Source organism: Pseudophryne corroboree, chromosome 8 (assembly GCF_028390025.1).
Source record: "Pseudophryne corroboree isolate aPseCor3 chromosome 8, aPseCor3.hap2, whole genome shotgun sequence".
NCBI lineage: Eukaryota > Metazoa > Chordata > Amphibia > Anura > Myobatrachidae > Pseudophryne > Pseudophryne corroboree.
This window is the reverse complement of record NC_086451.1, coordinates 451,778,187-451,797,743: the sequence shown is the minus strand read 5'-3', so window position 1 is coordinate 451,797,743 and position 19,557 is coordinate 451,778,187. Positions and strand designations below refer to the sequence as shown.

General features: G+C 56.6%; 1 protein-coding gene across 4 annotated transcripts in view; it reads left to right on the top strand.

Moving 5' to 3' along the window:
- The window catches only part of CUTA (cutA divalent cation tolerance homolog), a 111,203-nt gene that overhangs the window by 83,051 nt on the left and 8,595 nt on the right, over positions 1 to 19,557 (top strand). For 3 of the 4 annotated variants that reach the window (XM_063938290.1, XM_063938288.1, XM_063938289.1), the window contains exons 3-5: positions 17,833 to 17,975; positions 18,438 to 18,497; positions 19,488 to 19,533. In XM_063938290.1, coding sequence (XP_063794360.1) covers positions 17,833 to 17,975; positions 18,438 to 18,497; positions 19,488 to 19,533 — 249 coding nt within the window. Of the gene's footprint in view, positions 1 to 17,745; positions 17,976 to 18,437; positions 18,498 to 19,487; positions 19,534 to 19,557 lie in introns of all 4 variants that reach the window. The other variant, XM_063938291.1, reaches the window with a different exon arrangement.

The following is a 19,557-nucleotide window of genomic DNA, read 5'->3' as shown; positions in this document are numbered from 1 at the left end:
TAGATTACTGAATTCAGCCTCACACAGGAGATCACCACAGGTGGAGCTGATTACCTCTCAGGCAGAGAACTCAGGAAACTCAGTGCTGACAAGCTGTTTAACTCCGTGAGTGAAAAGACACAGGATCCTGGACAGAAAGCAGGGGTAAGTCACCAAATATGAGAATTACAGTCAGGATTGTGACAGTATCCCCCTCTTCGAGGGTGGACTCCGGACACCCATCCAATCTTAGGGGAACTTGAGAAATTCATACAGAAGAATTTAGGACCTTTGTTGATGCCTCTTCTTCTTATGGGAACGTTTGGTTTTGACCAAGGACCGCGGGATCTCCTGTAAAGAAAAACCTTCCTTAGAAAACATGGGGGCTCCCAAGAAAGGAGTAGCATCATGGACTGGATCAAATTCAGAGTCTGAGTCCAAGTCTAATGGAAGATATGAATCTCCCATAGATACACAGTTTGCAGATGAAAATGAGGTGCACTGGAGATTTAAATTCTCTGGGCTAGGAGAGACTCCAACATGAGCAATTTTAATGGTCGGATTCTTACTGAAGGAGATTCTTAGATTATCCCTGGGAGGACAGCACAAACTTCCTTCTGCATTCCCTTTAGAGCCTGATTTCTTTACCGAGTCAGATTCCATAGGTTTAGGACCAAATTCTTTAACCACAGCATTACTAAAATTCTGTAAGTCATGGAACACAGGATCATTACTCTCAAAAAGCATGTTGGCCCACTCCAAAGCTCTTCCTCTGAATGCCAGGAACAGATATCGAGTAACGTTGGAAGGAGTTACTGCACCTGAAGGATCAGACTCCATCCGAGACAGAAATTGTTCAACCAAAGCGGCATATTGCAGTAAATCTCCATCGAAGTAAATAGGTGGTAAACCATCAGACGAAAGCTTAGAGGCTGAAACTGGAGAAATCTTTGACTGGACGAGTAGGACTGGATTGGATCCGGGGATGCTTGAATTGGCTGGAACCAAAGGAGACTGACCAGGCTGGTCCTGGAGTAACACTGGACCGGCTGGAACCGGAACGAACTGACCAGGCGGAGCCTGGAGTATTGCTGGACCGGCTGGAACCGGAACGGACTGGCCAAGCTGGGCCTGGAGTATTGCTGGACCGGCTGGAACCGGGACGGACTGACCAGGCTGGGCCTGGAGTATTGCTGGACCGGCTGGAACCGGGACGGACTGAGTCCTTTCTTCACGGGGCTGAACCAAGGCAGGAGCCCCCACTTCACGGGGCTGGGCTGAGGCAAGAGCCCCCACTTCAAGGGGCTGGGCTGAGGCAAGAGCCCCCACTTCAAGGGGCTGGGCTGAGGCAAGAGCCCTCTCTTCACGGGGCTGGTCTGCGCTCTGAAGGCTCTCTGGCTGGGCAGCGCTCTGAAGGCTCTCTGGCTGGGCAGCGCTCTGAAGGCTCTCTGGCTGGGCAGCGCTCTGAAGGCTCTCTGGCTGGGCAGCGCTCTGAAGGCTCTCTGGCTGGGCAGCGCTCTGAAGGCTCTCTGGCTGGGCAGCACTCTGTAGACCCTCTGGCTGGGCAGCACTCTGTAGACCCTCTGGCTGGGCAGCACTATGTAGACCCTCTGGCTCTGGACCCTCGGATCCCCTTCCTGGGGCTGTACCCTCGGAACCCCCTCCTGGGGCTGGACCCTCTGAAGAACCCCCTCCTGGGGCTGTGCCCTCTGAAGAACCCCCTCCTGGGGCTGGACGCTCTGAACCCCTCACTGGGGCTGGACGCTCTGAACCCCTCACTGGGGCTGGACGCTCTGAACCCCTCACTGGGGCTGGACACTCTGAAGAACCCCTTCTTGGGGCTGGACACTCTGAAGAACCCCTTCTTGGGGCTGGACACTCTGAAGACGCCCCCCCTGGGGCTGAAGACACGGACGCCCCCCCTGGGGCTGGACACTCTGAAGACGCCCCTCCTGGGGCTAGACACTTTGAAGACGCCCCTCCTGGGGCTGGACACTTTGAAGACGCCCCTCCTGGGGCTAGACACTCTGAAGACGCCCCTCCTGGAGCTGGACACTCTGAAGACGCCCCTCCTGGGGCTGGACACTTTGAAGACGCCCCTCCTGGGGCTGGACACTCTGAAGACGCCCCTCCTGGGGCTGGACACTCTGAAGACGCCCCTCCTGGGGCTGGACACTCTGAAGACGCCCCTCCTGGGGCTGGACACTCTGAAGACGCCCCTCCTGGGGCTGGACACTCTGAAGACGCCCCTCCTGGGGCTGGACACTCTGAAGACGCCCCTCCTGGGGCTGGACACTCTGAAGACGCCCCTCCTGGGGCTGAAGACACGGACGCCCCCCCTGGGGCTGGACACTCTGACTCCTCTGTGACTCTAAATGGCTTGAATAGACACTCTGACTCCTCTGTGACTCTAAATGGCTTGAATATTCTTCTCTGGACACCCAACTTGGGATAAGGTCTTTTAATCACCGGACCCCAGTCATAAATTTGAGTCTCTTTCCGAGTAGCCATCTTGATACCCCCGTCAGCAGTAGCAGGATCGGCTACTGTGGATGACTTGTAGACATGAGCACTGTGATACTGCGATTTGTCACCATTCCCTGGCTTGCGAAGAATGCAGTCTTTAACAAAATGACCAGAATTTCCACAGTAAAGACAGAGATGTAGCTCCTTACGCCGCTGACGTTCAGCTTCAGAGAGCTTGGGCCGTGGATAGCTCTGATGAAAAACTTTCCCTTGCGCAGAGGAAGAGACTCTATTAACTGGATGGGACAAAACAGGATCAACAACGTTGGTAGTATTCCTGAGGAGATCAGGCATCACAGAGAGAATACTAGGCAAAAGTTCTTGTAACTGTAGTAACATCTGGTAGAAAATCTGCAGTTGGTCAGGAGTCTTAGAGCAGAAGGTCATAGAATCTCTGGAGGACGAATTCCGCTGCAGACACTGTGCCAATCGATGCTGAGTCGACTCCAGACCTTCCAAGCGTCCTGCAATATTGCTTAGGAGGTCATGCGTCAGACTAACACTTTCGGCCGGGTCCATGTGGCCATTTCCTACTGTCATGACTAAGGTTTTTGTGAACCCGGTGCTAGCGAAGTCTGCGCGGGCGACTGGAGGACTACACGAATACCACCACTGACCTGGTTTTGGAAGTGTTGTGGACTCGGGGTCTCTTCCGGTGACTGGGAAGAGGAACCGCGGCAGAGATGGCCGAATCCAAGTTCTCCTCATGCAGGATGAGGTCGGCAGACAGGAAGCACGTGTGGGCGCTGAAGGTCTCCTGAAAGACAGAACTGGAAAGGCGCTGATGAATCAGTGAAGAATAACAGGTACAACTGTGCTAAAGGGCACGGGGTGCTTGGGGACACTGAGGTGCTTGGAGACACTGAGGTGCTTGGAGACACTGAGGTGCTTGGAGACACTGAGGTGCTTGGAGACACTGAGGTACTTGGAGACACTGAGGTACGTAGAGGCACTGAGGTGCGTAGAGGCACTGAGGTGCGTAGAGGCACTGAGGTGCGTAGAGACACTGAGGTGCGTAGAGACACTGAGGTGCGTAGAGACACTGGGGTGCGTAGAGACACTGGAGTGCGTAGAGACACTGGGGTGCTGAGGCACGGAGGCACGGAGGTGCTGGAAGCACGGAGGTACTGAGGCACGGAGGTGCTGAGGCACGGAGGCACGGAGGTGCTGAGTCACGGAGATGCTGAGTCACGGAGATGCTGGAAGCACGGAGGCACGGAGGTGCTGGAAGCACGGAGGTACTGAGGCACGGAGGTGCTGAGGCACGGAGATGCTGAGTCACGGAGGTGCTGGAAGCACGGAGGCACGGAGGTGCTGGAAGCACGGAGGTACTGAGGCACGGAGGCACGGAGGTCCTGAGGCACGGAGGTACTGAGGTGCTGAGGCACGGAGATGCTGAGTCACGGAGGTGCTGGAAGCACGGAGGCACGGAGGTGCTGGAAGCACGGAGGTACTGAGGCACGGAGGCACGGAGGTCCTGAGGCACGGAGGTGCTGAGGTGCTGAGGCACGGAGATGCTGAGTCACGGAGGTGCTGGAAGCACGGAGGTGTTGGAAGCACGGAGGTACTGAGGTGTTGGAAGCACGGAAGTACTGAGCTCTGGAGATCCCAACTACAACAGTAGTAAAACTGAAACACGACAGCTGTGGTTTTCAGTGGAGAACATGGAATTCAGTACTGTGCCTTTAAGACGAAACATTGCAGCTGTGCCTTTACATTGAGACTCAGGGAAATGGTGAAATCAAATGGCAACACACAAGTAACCATACAGGAACAAGGGAACAGAGTTTCCACAGGAACTTAGGTACAATGGTTACCTTAAGGGAGCTCAGCATAAAGACTCTCACAAGGCTGTATGTGACACGAGGAAATGGCCCAGATTCCAACTCAGCCTCCTGATTTATACTTCCTGGTCCTTGATGATTGGTGGGCAGGATTAGGTGATGTCACTGTCATGTGACTACTCTAGCCAAGGCTGTGATGTAGAATGAGGCCTAGCAGGCCAAGAGAACACTGAAGCCTGGACTTCTGCAAAACACAGGATGCTTGCTTTTAGATTACTGAATTCAGCCTCACACAGGAGATCACCACAGGTGGAGCTGATTACCTCTCAGGCAGAGAACTCAGGAAACTCAGTGCTGACAAGCTGTTTAACTCCGTGAGTGAAAAGACACAGGATCCTGGACAGAAAGCAGGGGTAAGTCACCAAATATGAGAATTACAGTCAGGATTGTGACACAGGCGGGCAAAAGGCCAGTCATATCTGCCCAGGGTTAGAGGAAAGGGAAGAAGACTGCAGCAGGCAGCCCATTCCCAGGAACAGAAGTCCTCCACAGCTTCTGCCAAGTCCGCAGCATGACGCTGGGGCCATACAAGCGGACTCAGGTGCGGTGGGGGGTCATCTCAAGAGTTTCAGCACGCAGTGGGCTCACTCGCAAGTGGACTCCTGGATCCTACACGTAGTATCCCAGGTGTACATTGGAAATTCGAGACGTCTTCCCCTCACAAGTTCCTGAAGTCTGCTTTACCAACGTCTCCCTCCGACAGGGAGGCAGTATTGAAAAAAAAAAAAAAAAAAATTCACAGGCTGTATTCCCAGCAGGTGATAATCAAAGTACCCCTCCTACAACAAGGGAAGGAGTATTATTCCACACTATATTGTGGTACTGAAGCCAAACGGCTCGGTGAGATCTAAAAGATTTGAACAATTACATACAAGGGTTCAAATCAAGATGGAGTCACTCAGAGCAGTGATAGCGAACCAGGACGATATGGTGTCACTGGATATCAGGGACGCTTACCTACATGTCCAAATTTTGCCCTTCTCACCAAGGGTATCTCAGGTTCGTGGTACAGAACTGTCACTATCAGTTCAGACGCTGCCGTTTGGATTGTCCACGGCACCCCGGGTCTTTACCATGGTAATGGCCGAAATGATGATTCTTCCTAAAAGAAATATGGACGCTTTCCTGATAAGGGCAAGGTCCAGAGAACAGTTGGCGGTCGGAGTAGCACTATCTCAAGTAGTTCTACGACAGCACGAGTGGATTCTAAATATTCCAAAATCGCAGCTTTTTCCGACAACACGTCTAATGTTCCTAGGAATGATTCTGGACACAGTCCAGAAAAGGATGTTTTCTCCCGGAGAAGAAGGCCAGGGAGTTATCCGAGCTAGTCAGGAACCTCCTAAAACCAGGAAAAGTATCAGTGCATCATTGCACAAGGGTCCTGTGAAAAATGGTGGTTTCGTACAAAGCGATCCCATTCGGTAGATTTCACGCAAGAACTTTTCAGTGGAATCTGCTGGGAAAATGGTCCGGATCGCATCTTCAGATGCATCAGCGGATAACCCTGTCTCCAAGGACAAGGGTGTTTTCTTCTGCGGTGGCTGCAGAGTGCTCATCTATGAAAGGGCCGCAGATTCGACATTCAGGACTGGGTCCTGGTGACCACGGATGCCAGCCTGAGTGGCTGGGGAGCAGTCACACAAGGAAAAAATTTCCAGGGAGTGTGATCAAGTCTGGAGACTTCTCTCCACATAAATATACTGGAGCTAAGGGCAATTTACAAGGCTCTAAGCTTAGCAAGACCTCTGCTTCAAGGTCAGCCGGTATTGATCCAGTGGGACAACATCACGGCAGTCGCCCACGTAAACAGACAGGGCGGCACATGAAGCAGGAGGGAAATGGCAGAAACTGCAAGGATTCTTCGCTGGGCGAAAAATCATGTGATAACACTCTCAGCAGTGTTAATTCCGGGAGTGGAAAACTGGGAAGCAGATTTCCTCAGCAGGCATAACCTCCACCCGGGAGAGTGGGGACTTCAGCGGGAAGTCTTCCACATGATTGTAAACCGTTGGGAAAAACCAAAGGTGGACATGTTGGCGTCCCGCCTGAACAAAAAACTAGACAAATATTGCGCCAGGTCAAGGGACCCTCAGGCAATAGTGGTGGACGCTCTGGTAACACTGTGGGTGTACCAGTCAGGGTATGTGTTCCCTCCTATGCATCTCATACCAAAAGTACTGGGAATCATAAGAAGGAGATGAGTAAGAACGATACTCGTGGTTCCGGATGGGTCAAGAAGGACTTGGTACCCGGAACTTCAAGAGATGCTCACGGAAGAACCGTGGCCTCTACCTTTAAGAAAGGACCTGCTCCAGCAGGGGCCTTGTCTGTTCCAAGACTTACCGCGGCTGCGTTTGACGGCATGGCAGTTGAACGCCGGATCCTGAAAGGGCATTCCAGATGAAGTCATCCCTACCGTGGTCGAAGCCAGGAAGGATGTAGCCGCAAAACATTTTCACCGCATTTGGCGAAAATATGTTGCGTGGTGTGAGGCCAAGAAGGTCCCTACAGAGGAATTCCAACTGGGTCGTTCCTACATTTCCTGAAAACAGGAGTGTCTATGGGCCTAAAATTAGGGTCCATTAAGGTTCAAATTTCGACCCTGTCGAATTTCTTCCAGAAAGAACTGGCTTCAGTGCCTGAAGTTCAGACGTTGTAAAAGGGGTACTGCATATACAGCCTCCTTTTGTGCCCCCAGTGGCACCTTGGGATCTCAATGTTGTTTTGAGTTTCCTAAAGTCACATTGGTTTGATCCACTCACCACTGTGGAATTAAAATATTTCACATGGAAGGTGAAGATTCTATTAGCCCTGGCTTCAGCCAGGCGTGTGTCAGAATGGGCGGCTTTATCATATAAAAGCCCTTACTTAATTTTTCATTCTGACAGGGCAGAATTGAGGACTCGTCCTCAATTTCTCCTTAAGGTGTTTTCTGTTTTTCACATGAACCAACCTATTGTGGTACCTGCGGCTACTAGGGACTTGGAGGACTCCAAGTTACTTGACGTTGTCAGGGCCCTGAAAATATATGTTTCCAGGACGACTGGAGTCAGAAAATCTGACTCGCTGTTTAGCCTGTATGCACCCAACAAGATGGGTGTTCCTGCTTCTAAGCAGACGATTGCTCGCTGGATTTGTAGTACAATTCAGCTTGCACATTCTGTGGCAGGCTTGCCACAGCCAAAATCAGTAAAAGCCCATTCCACAAGGAAGTGGGCTCATCTTGGGCGGCTGCCCGAGGGGTCTCGGCTTTACAACTTTGCCGAGCTGCTACTTGGTCAGGGGCACACCCTGACTGAGGAGGACCTGGAGTTCTCTCATTCGGTGCTGCAGAGTCATCCGCACTCCCGCCCGTTTGGGAGCTTTGGTATAATCCCCATGGTCCTGACGGAGTCCCCAGCATCCACTTAGGACGTTAGAGAAAATAAGAATTTACTTACCGATAATTCTATTTCTCGTAGTCCGTAGTGGATGCTGGGCGCCCATCCCAAGTGCGGATTGTCTGCAATACTTGTAAATAGTTATTGTTACAAAAATCGGGTTATTCTTGTTGTGAGCCATCTTTTCAGAGGCTCCTTCGTTGTTATCATACTGTTAACTGGGTTCAGATCACAGGTTGTACGGTGTGATTGGTGTGGCTGGTATGAGTCTTACCCGGGATTCAATATCCTTCCTTATTATGCACGCTCGTCCGGGCACAGTATCCTAACTGAGGCTTGGAGGAGGGTCATAGGGGGAGGAGCCAGTGCACACCACCTGATCCTAAAGCTTTTATTATTGTGCCCTGTCTCCTGCGGAGGCGCTAAACCCCCATGGTCCTGACGAGTCCCCAGCATCCACTACGGACTACGAGAAATAGAATTATCGGTAAGTAAATTCTTATTTTCTTTCTCTTCTCTCTCTCTCTCTCTCTCTCTCTCTCTCTCTCTCACAATCACTGCGGCCCCCTCATCTCCCCTCTCTCTCTCTGTCACTGCGGCCCACCCTCATCTCCCTTCTCTCACAGTCACTGCGGCTCCCTCATCTCCCTTCTCTCACAGTCACTTCGGCCCCCTCATCTCCTCTCTCTCACAGTCACTGCGGCCCCCTCCTCTCCCTTCTCTCACAGTCACTGCGGCCCCCTCATCTCCTCTCTCTCACAGTCACTGCGGCCCCCTCATCTCTCTTCTCTCACAGTCACTGCGGCCCCCTCATCTCCCTTCTCTCACAGTCACTGCGGCCCCCTCCTCTCCTCTCTCTCACAGTCACTGCGGCCCCCCTCTCTCCTTCTCTCACAGTCACTGCGGCCCCCTCATCTCCCTTCTCTCACAGTCACTGCGGCCCCCTCATCTACACTCTCTCTCTCTCTCTCTCTCTCTCTCTGTCACTGCGGCCCCCTCCTCATCCTCTCTCTCTGTCACTGCGGTCCCCTCATCTCCTCTCTCTCTCTCTCACAGTCACTGCGGCCCCCTCATCTCCCTTCTCTCACAGTCACTGCGGCCCCCTCATCTCCCTTCTCTCACAGTCACTGCGGCCCCCTCATCTCCCTTCTCTCACAGTCACTGCGGCCCCCTCATCTACACTCTCTCTCTCTCTCTCTCTCTCTCTCTCTGCACTGCGGCCCCCTCCTCTCCTCTCTCTCTGTCACTGCGGTCCCCTCATCTCCTCTCTCTCTCTTTCACAGTCACTGCGGCCCCCTCATCTCCCTTCTCTCACAGTCACTGCGGCCCCCTCTCCTCTCTCTCTCTGTCACTGCGGCCCCCTCATCTCCTCTCTCTCTCTTTCACAGTCACTGCGGGTCCCTCACTCCTCTTTTTCTTCTCTCTCTCTCTCTCTCTCACAATCACTGCGGACCCCTCATCTCCCCTCTCTCTCTCTGTCACTGCGGCCCCCTCATCTCCCTTCTCTCACAGTCACTGCGGGTCCCTTATCTCTTCTCTCTCTCTCTCTCTGTCACTGCGGCCCCCTCATCTCCCTTCTCTCACAGTCACTGCGGCCCCCTCATCTACTCTCTCTCTGCGGCCCCCTCATCTCCTCTCTCTCTCTCTGTCACTGCGGCCCCCCTCATCTACTCTCTCTCACAGTCACTGCGGGTCCCTCATCTCCTCTTTTTCTCTCTCTCTCTCTCTCTCTCTCACAATCACTGCGGCCCCCTCATCTCCCCTCTCTCTCTCTGTCACTGCGGCCCCCTCATCTCCCTCTCTCACAGTCACTGCGGCCCCCTCCTTCTCCTCTCTCTCACAGTCACTGCGGCCCCTCATCTCCTCTCTCTCTCTCTGTCACTGCGGCCCCCTCATCTCCCTTCTCTCACAGTCACTGCGGCCCCCTCCTCTCCTCTCTCTCACAGTCACTGCGGCCCTCATCTCCTCTCTCTCTCTGCGGCCCCCTCATCTCCTCTCTCTCACAGTCACTGCGGCCCCCTCATCTCCCTTCTCTCACAGTCACTGCGGCCCCCTCATCTCCCTTCTCTCACAGTCACTGCGGCCCCCTCATCTCTCTTCTCTCACAGTCACTGCGGCCCCCTCATCTCCCTTCTCTCACAGTCACTGCGGCCCCCTCATCTCTCTTCTCTCACAGTCACTGCGGCCCCCTCATCTCCCTTCTCTCACAGTCACTGCGGCCCCCTCATCTCCCCTCTCTGTCTCTGTCACTGTGTCCCCCTCATCTCCTCTCTCTCTCTCTGTCACTGCGGCCCCCTCATCTCCCTTCTCTCACAGTCACTGCGGCCCCCTCATCTCCTCTCACAGTCACTGCGGCCCCCTCCTCTCCCTCTCTCTCACAGTCACTGCGGCCCCTCATCTCCTCTCTCTCTCTGCGGCCCCCCTCATCTCCTCTCTCTCACAGTCACTGCGGCCCCCTCATCTCCCTTCTCTCACAGTCACTGCGGCCCCCTCATCTCCCTTCTCTCACAGTCACTGCGGCCCCCTCATCTCTCTTCTCTCACAGTCACTGTGTCCCCTCATTCCTCTCTCACAGTCACTGCGGCCCCCTCATCTCTCTTCTCTCACAGTCACTGCGGCCCCCTCATCTCTCTCTCTCACAGTCACTGCGGCCCCCTCATCTCTCTTCTCTCACAGTCACTGCCGGCCCCCTCATCTCTCTCTCTCACAGTCACTGCGGCCCCCTCTTCTCCCTTCTCTCACAGTCACTGCGGCCCCCTCATCTCCCTTCTCTCACAGTCACTGCGGCTCCCTCATCTCCTTCTCTCACAGTCACTGCGGCCCCCTCATCTCCCTTCTCTCACAGTCACTGCGGCCCCCCTCATCTACACTCTCTCTGTCTCTCTCTCTCTCTCTCTCTCTGTCACTGCGGCCCCCTCATCTCCTCTCTCTCTCTTACTGCGGGTCCCTCGTCTTCTCTCACAGTCACTGCGGCCTCCCTCATCTCCCCTCTTTCTCTCTCAGTCACTGCGGCCCCCTCATCTCCCCTCTTTCTCTCTGTCACTGCGGCCCCCTCATCTCCCCTCTTTCTCTCTGTCACTGCGGCCCCCTCATCTCCCTTCTCTCACAGTCACTGCGGCCCCCTCATCTCTACTCTCTCTCTGCGGCCCCTCATCTCTCTTCTCTCACAGTCACTGCGGCCCCCTCATCTCCCTTCTCTCACAGTCACTGCGGCCCCCTCATCTCCTCTCTCTCACAGTCACTGCGGCCCCCTCCTCTCCCTTCTCTCACAGTCACTGCGGCCCCCTCATCTCCCTTCTCTCACAGTCACTGCGGCCCCCTCCTCTCCCTTCTCTCACAGTCACTGCGGCCCCCTCCTCTCCCTTCTCTCACAGTCACTGCGGCCCCCTCATCTCCCTTCTCTCACAGTCACTGCGGCCCCCTCCTCTCCCTTCTCTCACAGTCACTGCGGCCCCCTCCTCTCCCTTCTCTCACAGTCACTGCGGCCCCCTCCTCTCCCTTCTCTCACAGTCACTGCGGCCCCCTCATCTCCCTTCTCTCACAGTCACTGCGGCCCCCTCATCTCACTCTTCTCTCACAGTCACTGCGGCCCCTCCTCTCCCTTCTCTCACAGTCACTGCGGCCCCCTCTCTCCCTTCTCTCACAGTCACTGCGGCCCCCTCATTTCCCTTCTCTCACAGTCACTGCGGCCACCCTCATCTCCCTTCTCTCACAGTCACTGCGGCCCCCTCCTCTCCCTTCTCTCACAGTCACTGCGGCCCCTCATCTCCCTTCTCTCACAGTCACTGCGGCCCCCTCATCTACTCTCTCTCTCTGCGGCCCCCTCATCTCCTCTCTCTCACAGTCACTGCGGCCCCCTCATCTCCTTCTCTCTCACAGTCACTGCGGCCCCCTCCTCTCCCTTCTCTCACAGTCACTGCGGCCCCCTCCTCTCCCTTCTCTCACAGTCACTGCGGCCCCCTCCTCTCCCTTCTCTCACAGTCACTGCGGCCCCTCATCTCCCTTCTCTCACAGTCACTGCGGCCCCTCCATCTCCCTTCTCTCACAGTCACTGCGGCCCCCTCATCTCCCTTCTCTCACAGTCACTGCGGCCCCCTCATCTCCCTTCTCTCACAGTCACTGCGGCCCCCTCATCTCTTCTCTCAGTCACTGCGGCCCCTCCTCTCCCTTCTCTCACAGTCACTGCGGCCCCCTCATCTCCCTTCTCTCACAGTCACTGCGTGCCCCCTCATCTCCCTTCTCTCACAGTCACTGCGGCCCCCTCATCTACTCTCTCTCTCTGCGGCCCCCTCATCTCCTCTCTCTCACAGTCACTGCGGCCCCCTCCTCTCCCTTCTCTCACAGTCACTGCGGCCCCCTCATCTCCCTTCTCTCACAGTCACTGCGGCCCCCTCTCTCCCTTCTCTCACAGTCACTGCGGCCTCCTCTCCTTCTCTCAGTCACTGCGGCCCCCTCATCTCCCTTCTCTCACAGTCACTGCGGCCCCTCATCTCCCTTCTCTCACAGTCACTGCGGCCCCTCATCTCTCTCTCACAGTCACTGCGGCCCCCTCATCTCCTCTCTCTCACAGTCACTGCGGCCCCTCATCTCCCTTCTCTCACAGTCACTGCGGCCCCCTCATCTCCCTTCTCTCACAGTCACTGCGGCCCCCTCATCTACTCTCTCTCTCTGCGGCCCCCTCATCTCCTCTCTCTCACAGTCACTGCGGCCCCTCCTCTCCTTCTCTCACAGTCACTGCGGCCCCCTCATCTCCCTTCTTCACAGTCACTGCGGCCCCCTCCTCTCCCTTCTCTCACAGTCACTGCGGCCCCTCCTCTCCCTTCTCTCACAGTCACTGCGGCCCCCTCATCTCCCTTCTCTCACAGTCACTGCGGCCCCCTCATCTCCCTTCTCTCACAGTCACTGCGGCCCCCTCATCTCCTCTCTCTCACAGTCACTGCGGCCCCCCTCATCTCCTCTCTCTCACAGTCACTGCGGCCCCCTCATCTCCTCTCTCACAGTCACTGCGGCCCCCTCATCTCCCTTCTCTCACAGTCACTGCGGCCCCCTCCTCTCCCTTCTCTCAGTCACTGCGGCCCCCTCCTCTCCCTTCTCTCACAGTCACTGCGGCCCCCTCATCTCCTCTCTCTCACAGTCACTGCGGCCCCTCATCTCCTCTCTCAGTCACTGCGGCCCCTCATCTCCTTCTCTCACAGTCACTGCGGCCCCTCATCTCCTCTCTCTCACAGTCACTGCGGCCCCCTCATCTCCCTTCTCACAGTCACTGCGGCCTCCCTCATCTCCTCTCTCTCACAGTCACTGCGGCCCCTCATCTCCTCTCTCACAGTCACTGCGGCCCCTCATCTCCTCTCTCTCTGTCACTGCGGCCCCCTCATCTCCCTTCTCTCACAGTCACTGCGGCCCCCTCATCTCCCTTCTCTCAGTCACTGCGGCCCCCTCATCTCCTCTCTCACAGTCACTGCGGCCCCTCATCTCCTCTCTCTCTGTCACTGCGGCCCCCTCCTCTCCCTTCTCTCAGTCACTGCGGCCCCCTCCTCTCCCTTCTCTCACAGTCACTGCGGCCCCCTCATCTCCCTTCTCTCACATGTCACTGCGGCCCCCTCCTCTCCCTTCTCTCAGTCACTGCGGCCCCCTCATCTCCTCTCTCACAGTCACTGCGGCCCCCTCCTCTCCCTTCTCTCAGTCACTGCGGCCCCCTCATCTCCTCTCTCACAGTCACTGCGGCCCCCTCATCTCCCTTCTCTCAGTCACTGCGGCCCCCTCCTCTCCCTTCTCTCACAGTCACTGCGGCCCCCATCTCCTCTCTCTCACAGTCACTGCTGCGGCCCCTCATCTCCCTTCTCTCACAGTCACTGCGGCCCCCTCATCTCCTCTCTCTCACAGTCACTGCGGCCCCCTCATCTCCTCTCTCACAGTCACTGCGGCCTCCTCTCTCTCTCTCTCTGTCACTGCGGCCCCCTCCTCTCCCTTCTCTCAGTCACTGCGGCCCCCTCCTCTCCTTCTCTCACAGTCACTGCGGCCCCCTCATCTCCCTTCTCTCACAGTCACTGCGGCCCCCTCCTCTCCCTTCTCTCAGTCACTGCGGCCCCCTCATCTCTCTCTCACAGTCACTGCGGCCCCCTCATCTCCCTTCTCTCAGTCACTGCGGCCCCCTCCTCTCCTTCTCTCACAGTCACTGCGGCCCCCTCATCTCCTCTCTCTCACAGTCACTGCGGCCCCCTCATCTCCTCTCTCACAGTCACTGCGGCCCCCTCATCTCCCTTCTCTCACAGTCACTGCGGCCCCCTCATCTCCTCTCTCTCACAGTCACTGCGGCCCCCTCATCTCCTCTCTCACAGTCACTGCGGCCCCTCCTCTCACAGTCACTGCGGCCCCTCATCTCCTCTTCACAGTCACTGCGGCCCCTCATCTCCTCTCTCTCTGTCACTGCGGCCCCCCTCATCTCCCTCTCTCTCAGTCACTGCGGCCCCCTCATCTCCTCTCTCACAGTCACTGCGGCCCCCCTCCTCTCCCTTCTCTCAGTCACTGCGGCCCCCTCCTCTCCCTCTCTCACAGTCACTGCGGCCCCCTCATCTCCCTTCTCTCACAGTCACTGCGGCCCCCTCCTCTCCCTTCTCTCAGTCACTGCGGCCCCCTCATCTCCTCTCTCACAGTCACTGCGGCCCCCTCCTCTCCCTTCTCTCAGTCACTGCGGCCCCCTCATCTCCTCTCTCACAGTCACTGCGGCCCCCTCATCTCCCTTCTCTCAGTCACTGCGGCCCCCCTCCTCTCCCTTCTCTCACAGTCACTGCGGCCCCCTCATCTCCTCTCTCTCACAGTCACTGCGGCCCCCCTCATCTCCCTTCTCTCACAGTCACTGCGGCCCCCTCATCTCCTCTCTCTCACAGTCACTGCGGCCCCCTCATCTCCCTTCTCTCACAGTCACTGCGGCCCCCCTCATCTCCTCTCTCACATTCACTGCGGCCCCCTCATCTCCCTTCTCTCACAGTCACTGCGGCCCCCTCATCTCCTCTCTCTCACAGTCACTGCGGCCCCCTCATCTCCTCTCTCACAGTCACTGCGGCCCCTCATCTCCTCTCTCTCTGTCACTGCGGCCCCCTCATCTCCCTTCTCTCACAGTCACTGCGGCCCCTCATCTCCTCTCTCTCACAGTCACTGCGGCCCCCTCATCTCCTCTCCACAGTCACTGCGGCCCCTCATCTCCTCTCTCTCTGTCACTGCGGCCCCCTCATCTCCCCTCTCTCTCTCTGTCACTGCGGGTCCCTCATCTCCTCTCTCTCACAGTCACTGCGGCCCCCTCATCTCCTCTCTCTCTGTCACTGCGGCCCCCTCATCTCCCTTCTCTCACAGTCACTGCGGCCCCCTCATCTCCCTTCTCTCAGTCACTGCGGCCCCCTCATCTCCTCTCTCACAGTCACTGCGGCCCCTCATCTCCTCTCTCTCTGTCACTGCGGCCCCCTCCTCTCCCTTCTCTCAGTCACTGCGGCCCCCTCCTCTCCCTTCTCTCACAGTCACTGCGGCCCCCTCATCTCCCTTCTCTCACAGTCACTGCGGCCCCCTCCTCTCCCTTCTCTCAGTCACTGCGGCCCCCTCATCTCCTCTCTCACAGTCACTGCGGCCCCCTCATCTCCCTTCTCTCAGTCACTGCGGCCCCCTCCTCTCCCTTCTCTCACAGTCACTGCGGCCCCCCTCATCTCCTCTCTCTCACAGTCACTGCGGCCCCCTCATCTCCTCTCTCACAGTCACTGCGGCCCCCTCATCTCCCTTCTCTCACAGTCACTGCGGCCCCCCTCATCTCCTCTCTCTCACAGTCACTGCGGCCCCCTCATCTCCTCTCTCACAGTCACTGCGGCCCCTCATCTCCTCTCTCTCTGTCACTGCGGCCCCCTCATCTCCCTTCTCTCACAGTCACTGCGGGTCCCTTATCTCTTCTCTCTCACAGTCACTGCGGCCCCCTCATCTCCTCTCTCTCACAGTCACTGCGGCCCCCTCCTCTCCCTTCTCTCACAGTCACTGCGGCCCCCTCCTCTCCCTTCTCTCAGTCACTGCGGCCCCCTCATCTCCCTTCTCTCACAGTCACTGCGGGTCCCTTATCTCTTCTCTCTCACAGTCACTGCGGCCCCCTCCTCTCCCTTCTCTCACAGTCACTGCGGCCCCCTCATCTCCTCTCTCTCACAGTCACTGCGGCCCCCTCATCTCCTCTCTCTCTCTCTGTCACTGCGGCCCCCTCATCTCCCTTCTCTCACAGTCACTGCGGCCCCCTCATCTCCCTTCTCTCACAGTCACTGCGGCCCCCTCATCTCCCTTCTCTCACAGTCACTGCGGCCCCCTCCTCTCCCTTCTCTCACAGTCACTGCGGCCCCCTCATCTCCTCTCTCTCTCTCACAGTCACTGCGGCCCCCTCATCTCCCCTCTCTCACAGTCACTGTGGCCCCCTCCTCTCCCTTCTCTCACAGTCACTGCGGCCCCCTCATCTCCCTTCTCTCACAGTCACTGCGGGTCCCCCTCATCTCCTCTCTCACAGTCACTGCGGGTCCCTTATCTCTTCTCTCTCACAGTCACTGCGGCCCCCTCATCTCCCTTCTCTCACAGTCACTGCGGCCCCCTCATCTCCTCTCTCTCAGTCACTGCGGCCCCCTCATCTCCCCCCCTCTCTCTCACAGTCACTGCGGCCCCCTCATCTCCTCTCTCTCACAGTCACTGCGGGTCCCTCATCTCCCCTCTCTCTCTCACAGTCACTGCGGCCCCCTCATCTCCTCTCTCTCAGTCACTGCGGCCCCCTCATCTCCTCTCTCTCACAGTCACTGCGGCCCCCTCATCTCCCCCCCTCTCTCTCACAGTCACTGCGGCCCCCTCATCTCCTCTCTCTCAGTCACTGCGGCCCCCTCATCTCCCCCCCTCTCTCTCACAGTCACTGCGGCCCCCTCATCTCCTCTCTCTCACAGTCACTGCGGCCCCCTCATCTCCCCTCTCTCACAGTCACTGTGGCCCCCTCATCTCCCTTCTCTCACAGTCACTGTGGCCCCCTCATCTCCCTTCTCTCACAGTCACTGCGGCCCCCTCATCTCCCTTCTCTCACAGTCACTGCGGCCCCCTCATCTCCTCTCTCTCACAGTCACTGCGGGTCCCTCATCTCCCCCCCCCTCTCTCTCTCTCTCTCTCTCTCTCTCTCTCTCTCTCTCTCTCACACAGTCACTGCGGCCCCCTCATCTCCCCTCTCTCTCTCACAGTCACTGCGGCCCCCTCATCTCCCCTCTCTCTCTCACAGTCACTGCGGCCCCCTCATCTCCCCTCTCTCACAGTCACTGCGGGCCCCTTATCTCCTCTCTGACAGTCACTGCGGGCCCCTTATCTCCTCTCTCTCTGTCACTGCGGGCCCCTTTTCCTTCATCTGTACACATGACCCTGGTTAGGCTGGGGTCCTGTTTGCTTAAACAATGCAGGAGGCACACCTGTGTGTACATCTAGACGTTCAGTATGCTTGTGATCTCCCATTTATCCAGATCTTTCCAATAAGTATTTAAAAACTTTAACTATCATACGTAAAAGTGAAAGGTGACAAAGTGAAGGTGTGCCTATCAAACTCCTGCAGAACCGTCAGACTCTGCTGCAGGCTTTTCCTGCTACAAAGTTCATCCTGTAGCAGTTGAACCCTGCTATCCTTCTTCCCCCAAACCCCCCAAACATTGGGAAATGATGGTGGAGCGATACTGTAGCTGGCTGGGCATCACTGCTGTGTATGGAGCTGCCGGATTGTATACGTCTCAGAAAACGTGCTATATGTATTTGTAGGCTCTGCATCGCCACCTGGTGGACCCTAGATGTATATGCAATAAGGTACAGTTATAAATCTCCATATGATAGTGCAAGGAAAGACATCCCATAGCCCAAGGGCCACCCAGCACAGTATCCCAAATCACTTGCCACACAGAGAACTACGTACCCAGGGCATTATTTCCAGTTTATGTTGCTGTGGTGTGCTTCTGACCCTGATCCTGTTTCTTTCCCTGTAGTTACAGATCTGTTTTTGTACGGTCAGTGATTGCAGTTTGCCTGTTGGGAAAAGTACGACCTCCAACGGCCTCTTCCCCTAATTTCAGGCAGTGGTGTGTATGACCCCTCCGCTGCTCAGGATTGTGGGACTGCGAGCCTTTACTATGGCCACCGAAGCTTACAAATCGGGATCTCTCTCCGCTGCCTACGTCACCTGCCCCAATGACACAGTGGCCAAGGACATAGCCCGGTAAGTAGCTCGGAGTGGCCGGTGAATGCGGACTGTGCCATGCCTGCAGCCGTCCCTGTATATTGTCAGATGGGGAATAAGGAGTCACAGTGGAAGTGCAGGAAGAAACACTCCGGGGGGGATCTCAGGGCACTTCCGTGGTATCAGTGGGTGGCAGAAACTCTGCATTATCCCGGGAATGATCTGGGGGGCTGGTTGCGCCTTCAATAAAAATGTAGATGGACTGAAATGGGCATTGCAGATTGGAGGTATAAGTAGTACATGGGAGACCTGCCAGCTAGCAGTGACCTCTGAACCCGGATCCCAGGATCCCATTACAGGGAGATGGGTAGATCCATGTCCCAGTTATTGTGTGTCGGACATGGAACTGAGGGGGCGAGATCCAGGGCAATAGAGATCACAGATAAGGTAACAAGTGGTGACCTATGTACTGTAACAAGTCACTTCTTCTATTCCAAACAGGGGCCTTGTGGAGAGGAAGCTGGCGGCCTGTGTGAATATTATACCGCAGATAACCTCCATGTGAGCTATGACCTCATGGTGTGTCCCTGTGTGTGAGACTGTGCATGTCCTTATCCCTAAAGTGTCCCATGGGGAGTCCCTGTCCCCACGTCCATGTCCCTTTTGGGAAGGTTAGGGGGGTCCCTGTCCCCTGGGGGTTTCTCTGTCCCCTCGTCCCTGTCCCCTTGGTGGGGGGGGGGGGTCCTGTGTCCCCACGTCCCTTGAGGGGTCTCTGTCCCTATCCCCTGGGCGGGTCCTTGTCTCTGGGGAGGGGGGTCTCTGTCCCTGTCCCCTGGGAGCGGTTGTCTGTCCCCCACGTCCCCCGGGAAGGGGTCTCTGTCCCCCACGTCCCCCGGGAAGGGGTCTCTGTCCCCCACGTCCCCTGGGAAGGGGTCTCTGCCCCCACATCCCCTGGGAAGGGGTCTCTGCCCCCACATCCCCTGGGAAGGGGTCTCTGTCCCCTACGTCCCCTGGGAAGGGGTCTCTGTCCCCCACGTCCCCTGGGAAGGGGTCTCTGTCCCCAGTGGTCTCTTTCACCACGTCCCTGTCCATTTTTGGGAGGTCTCTTTCACCACGTCCCTGTCCCTTTTGGGAAGGTTGGGGGGGAGGAATCTCTGTCGCCACATCCCATTCCTCTGGGATGGGGTCATTTTCCCCATGTTCTTGTCCCCTTGGGGGGGTTTCTGTCCCTGTACCCTGGGGGGAGGGGGGGTTTTCTGTTCTTTTCTCCTGGGATGTCTCTGTCACCACGACCATGCCATATCCCATTTCCCTGTGGTGGGGTCTCTGTTGCCACGTCCTTGTCCTCTGGGTTGGGGTCTCTGTTGCTTTAGATAAAGCTTAGAGCACCTGAGGCTCCCCAGTTGTTGTGGAACTACATGTCTCAGCATTCCCTGTCAAGCCAGTGGGTGACTGCATGCTGGAACTTGCAGTTGCCCAACAACTGTGTAGCCGGAGGCTGCTTATCTGTGCATTAGACTGACCATCTTTCCTTTTGTGCTTCTTCCTCAGATATGAGTGGAAGGGGAAGGTGGAGGAGGACAGTGAGATACTGCTGGTGAGCCGCCTATTGCTCCCTATC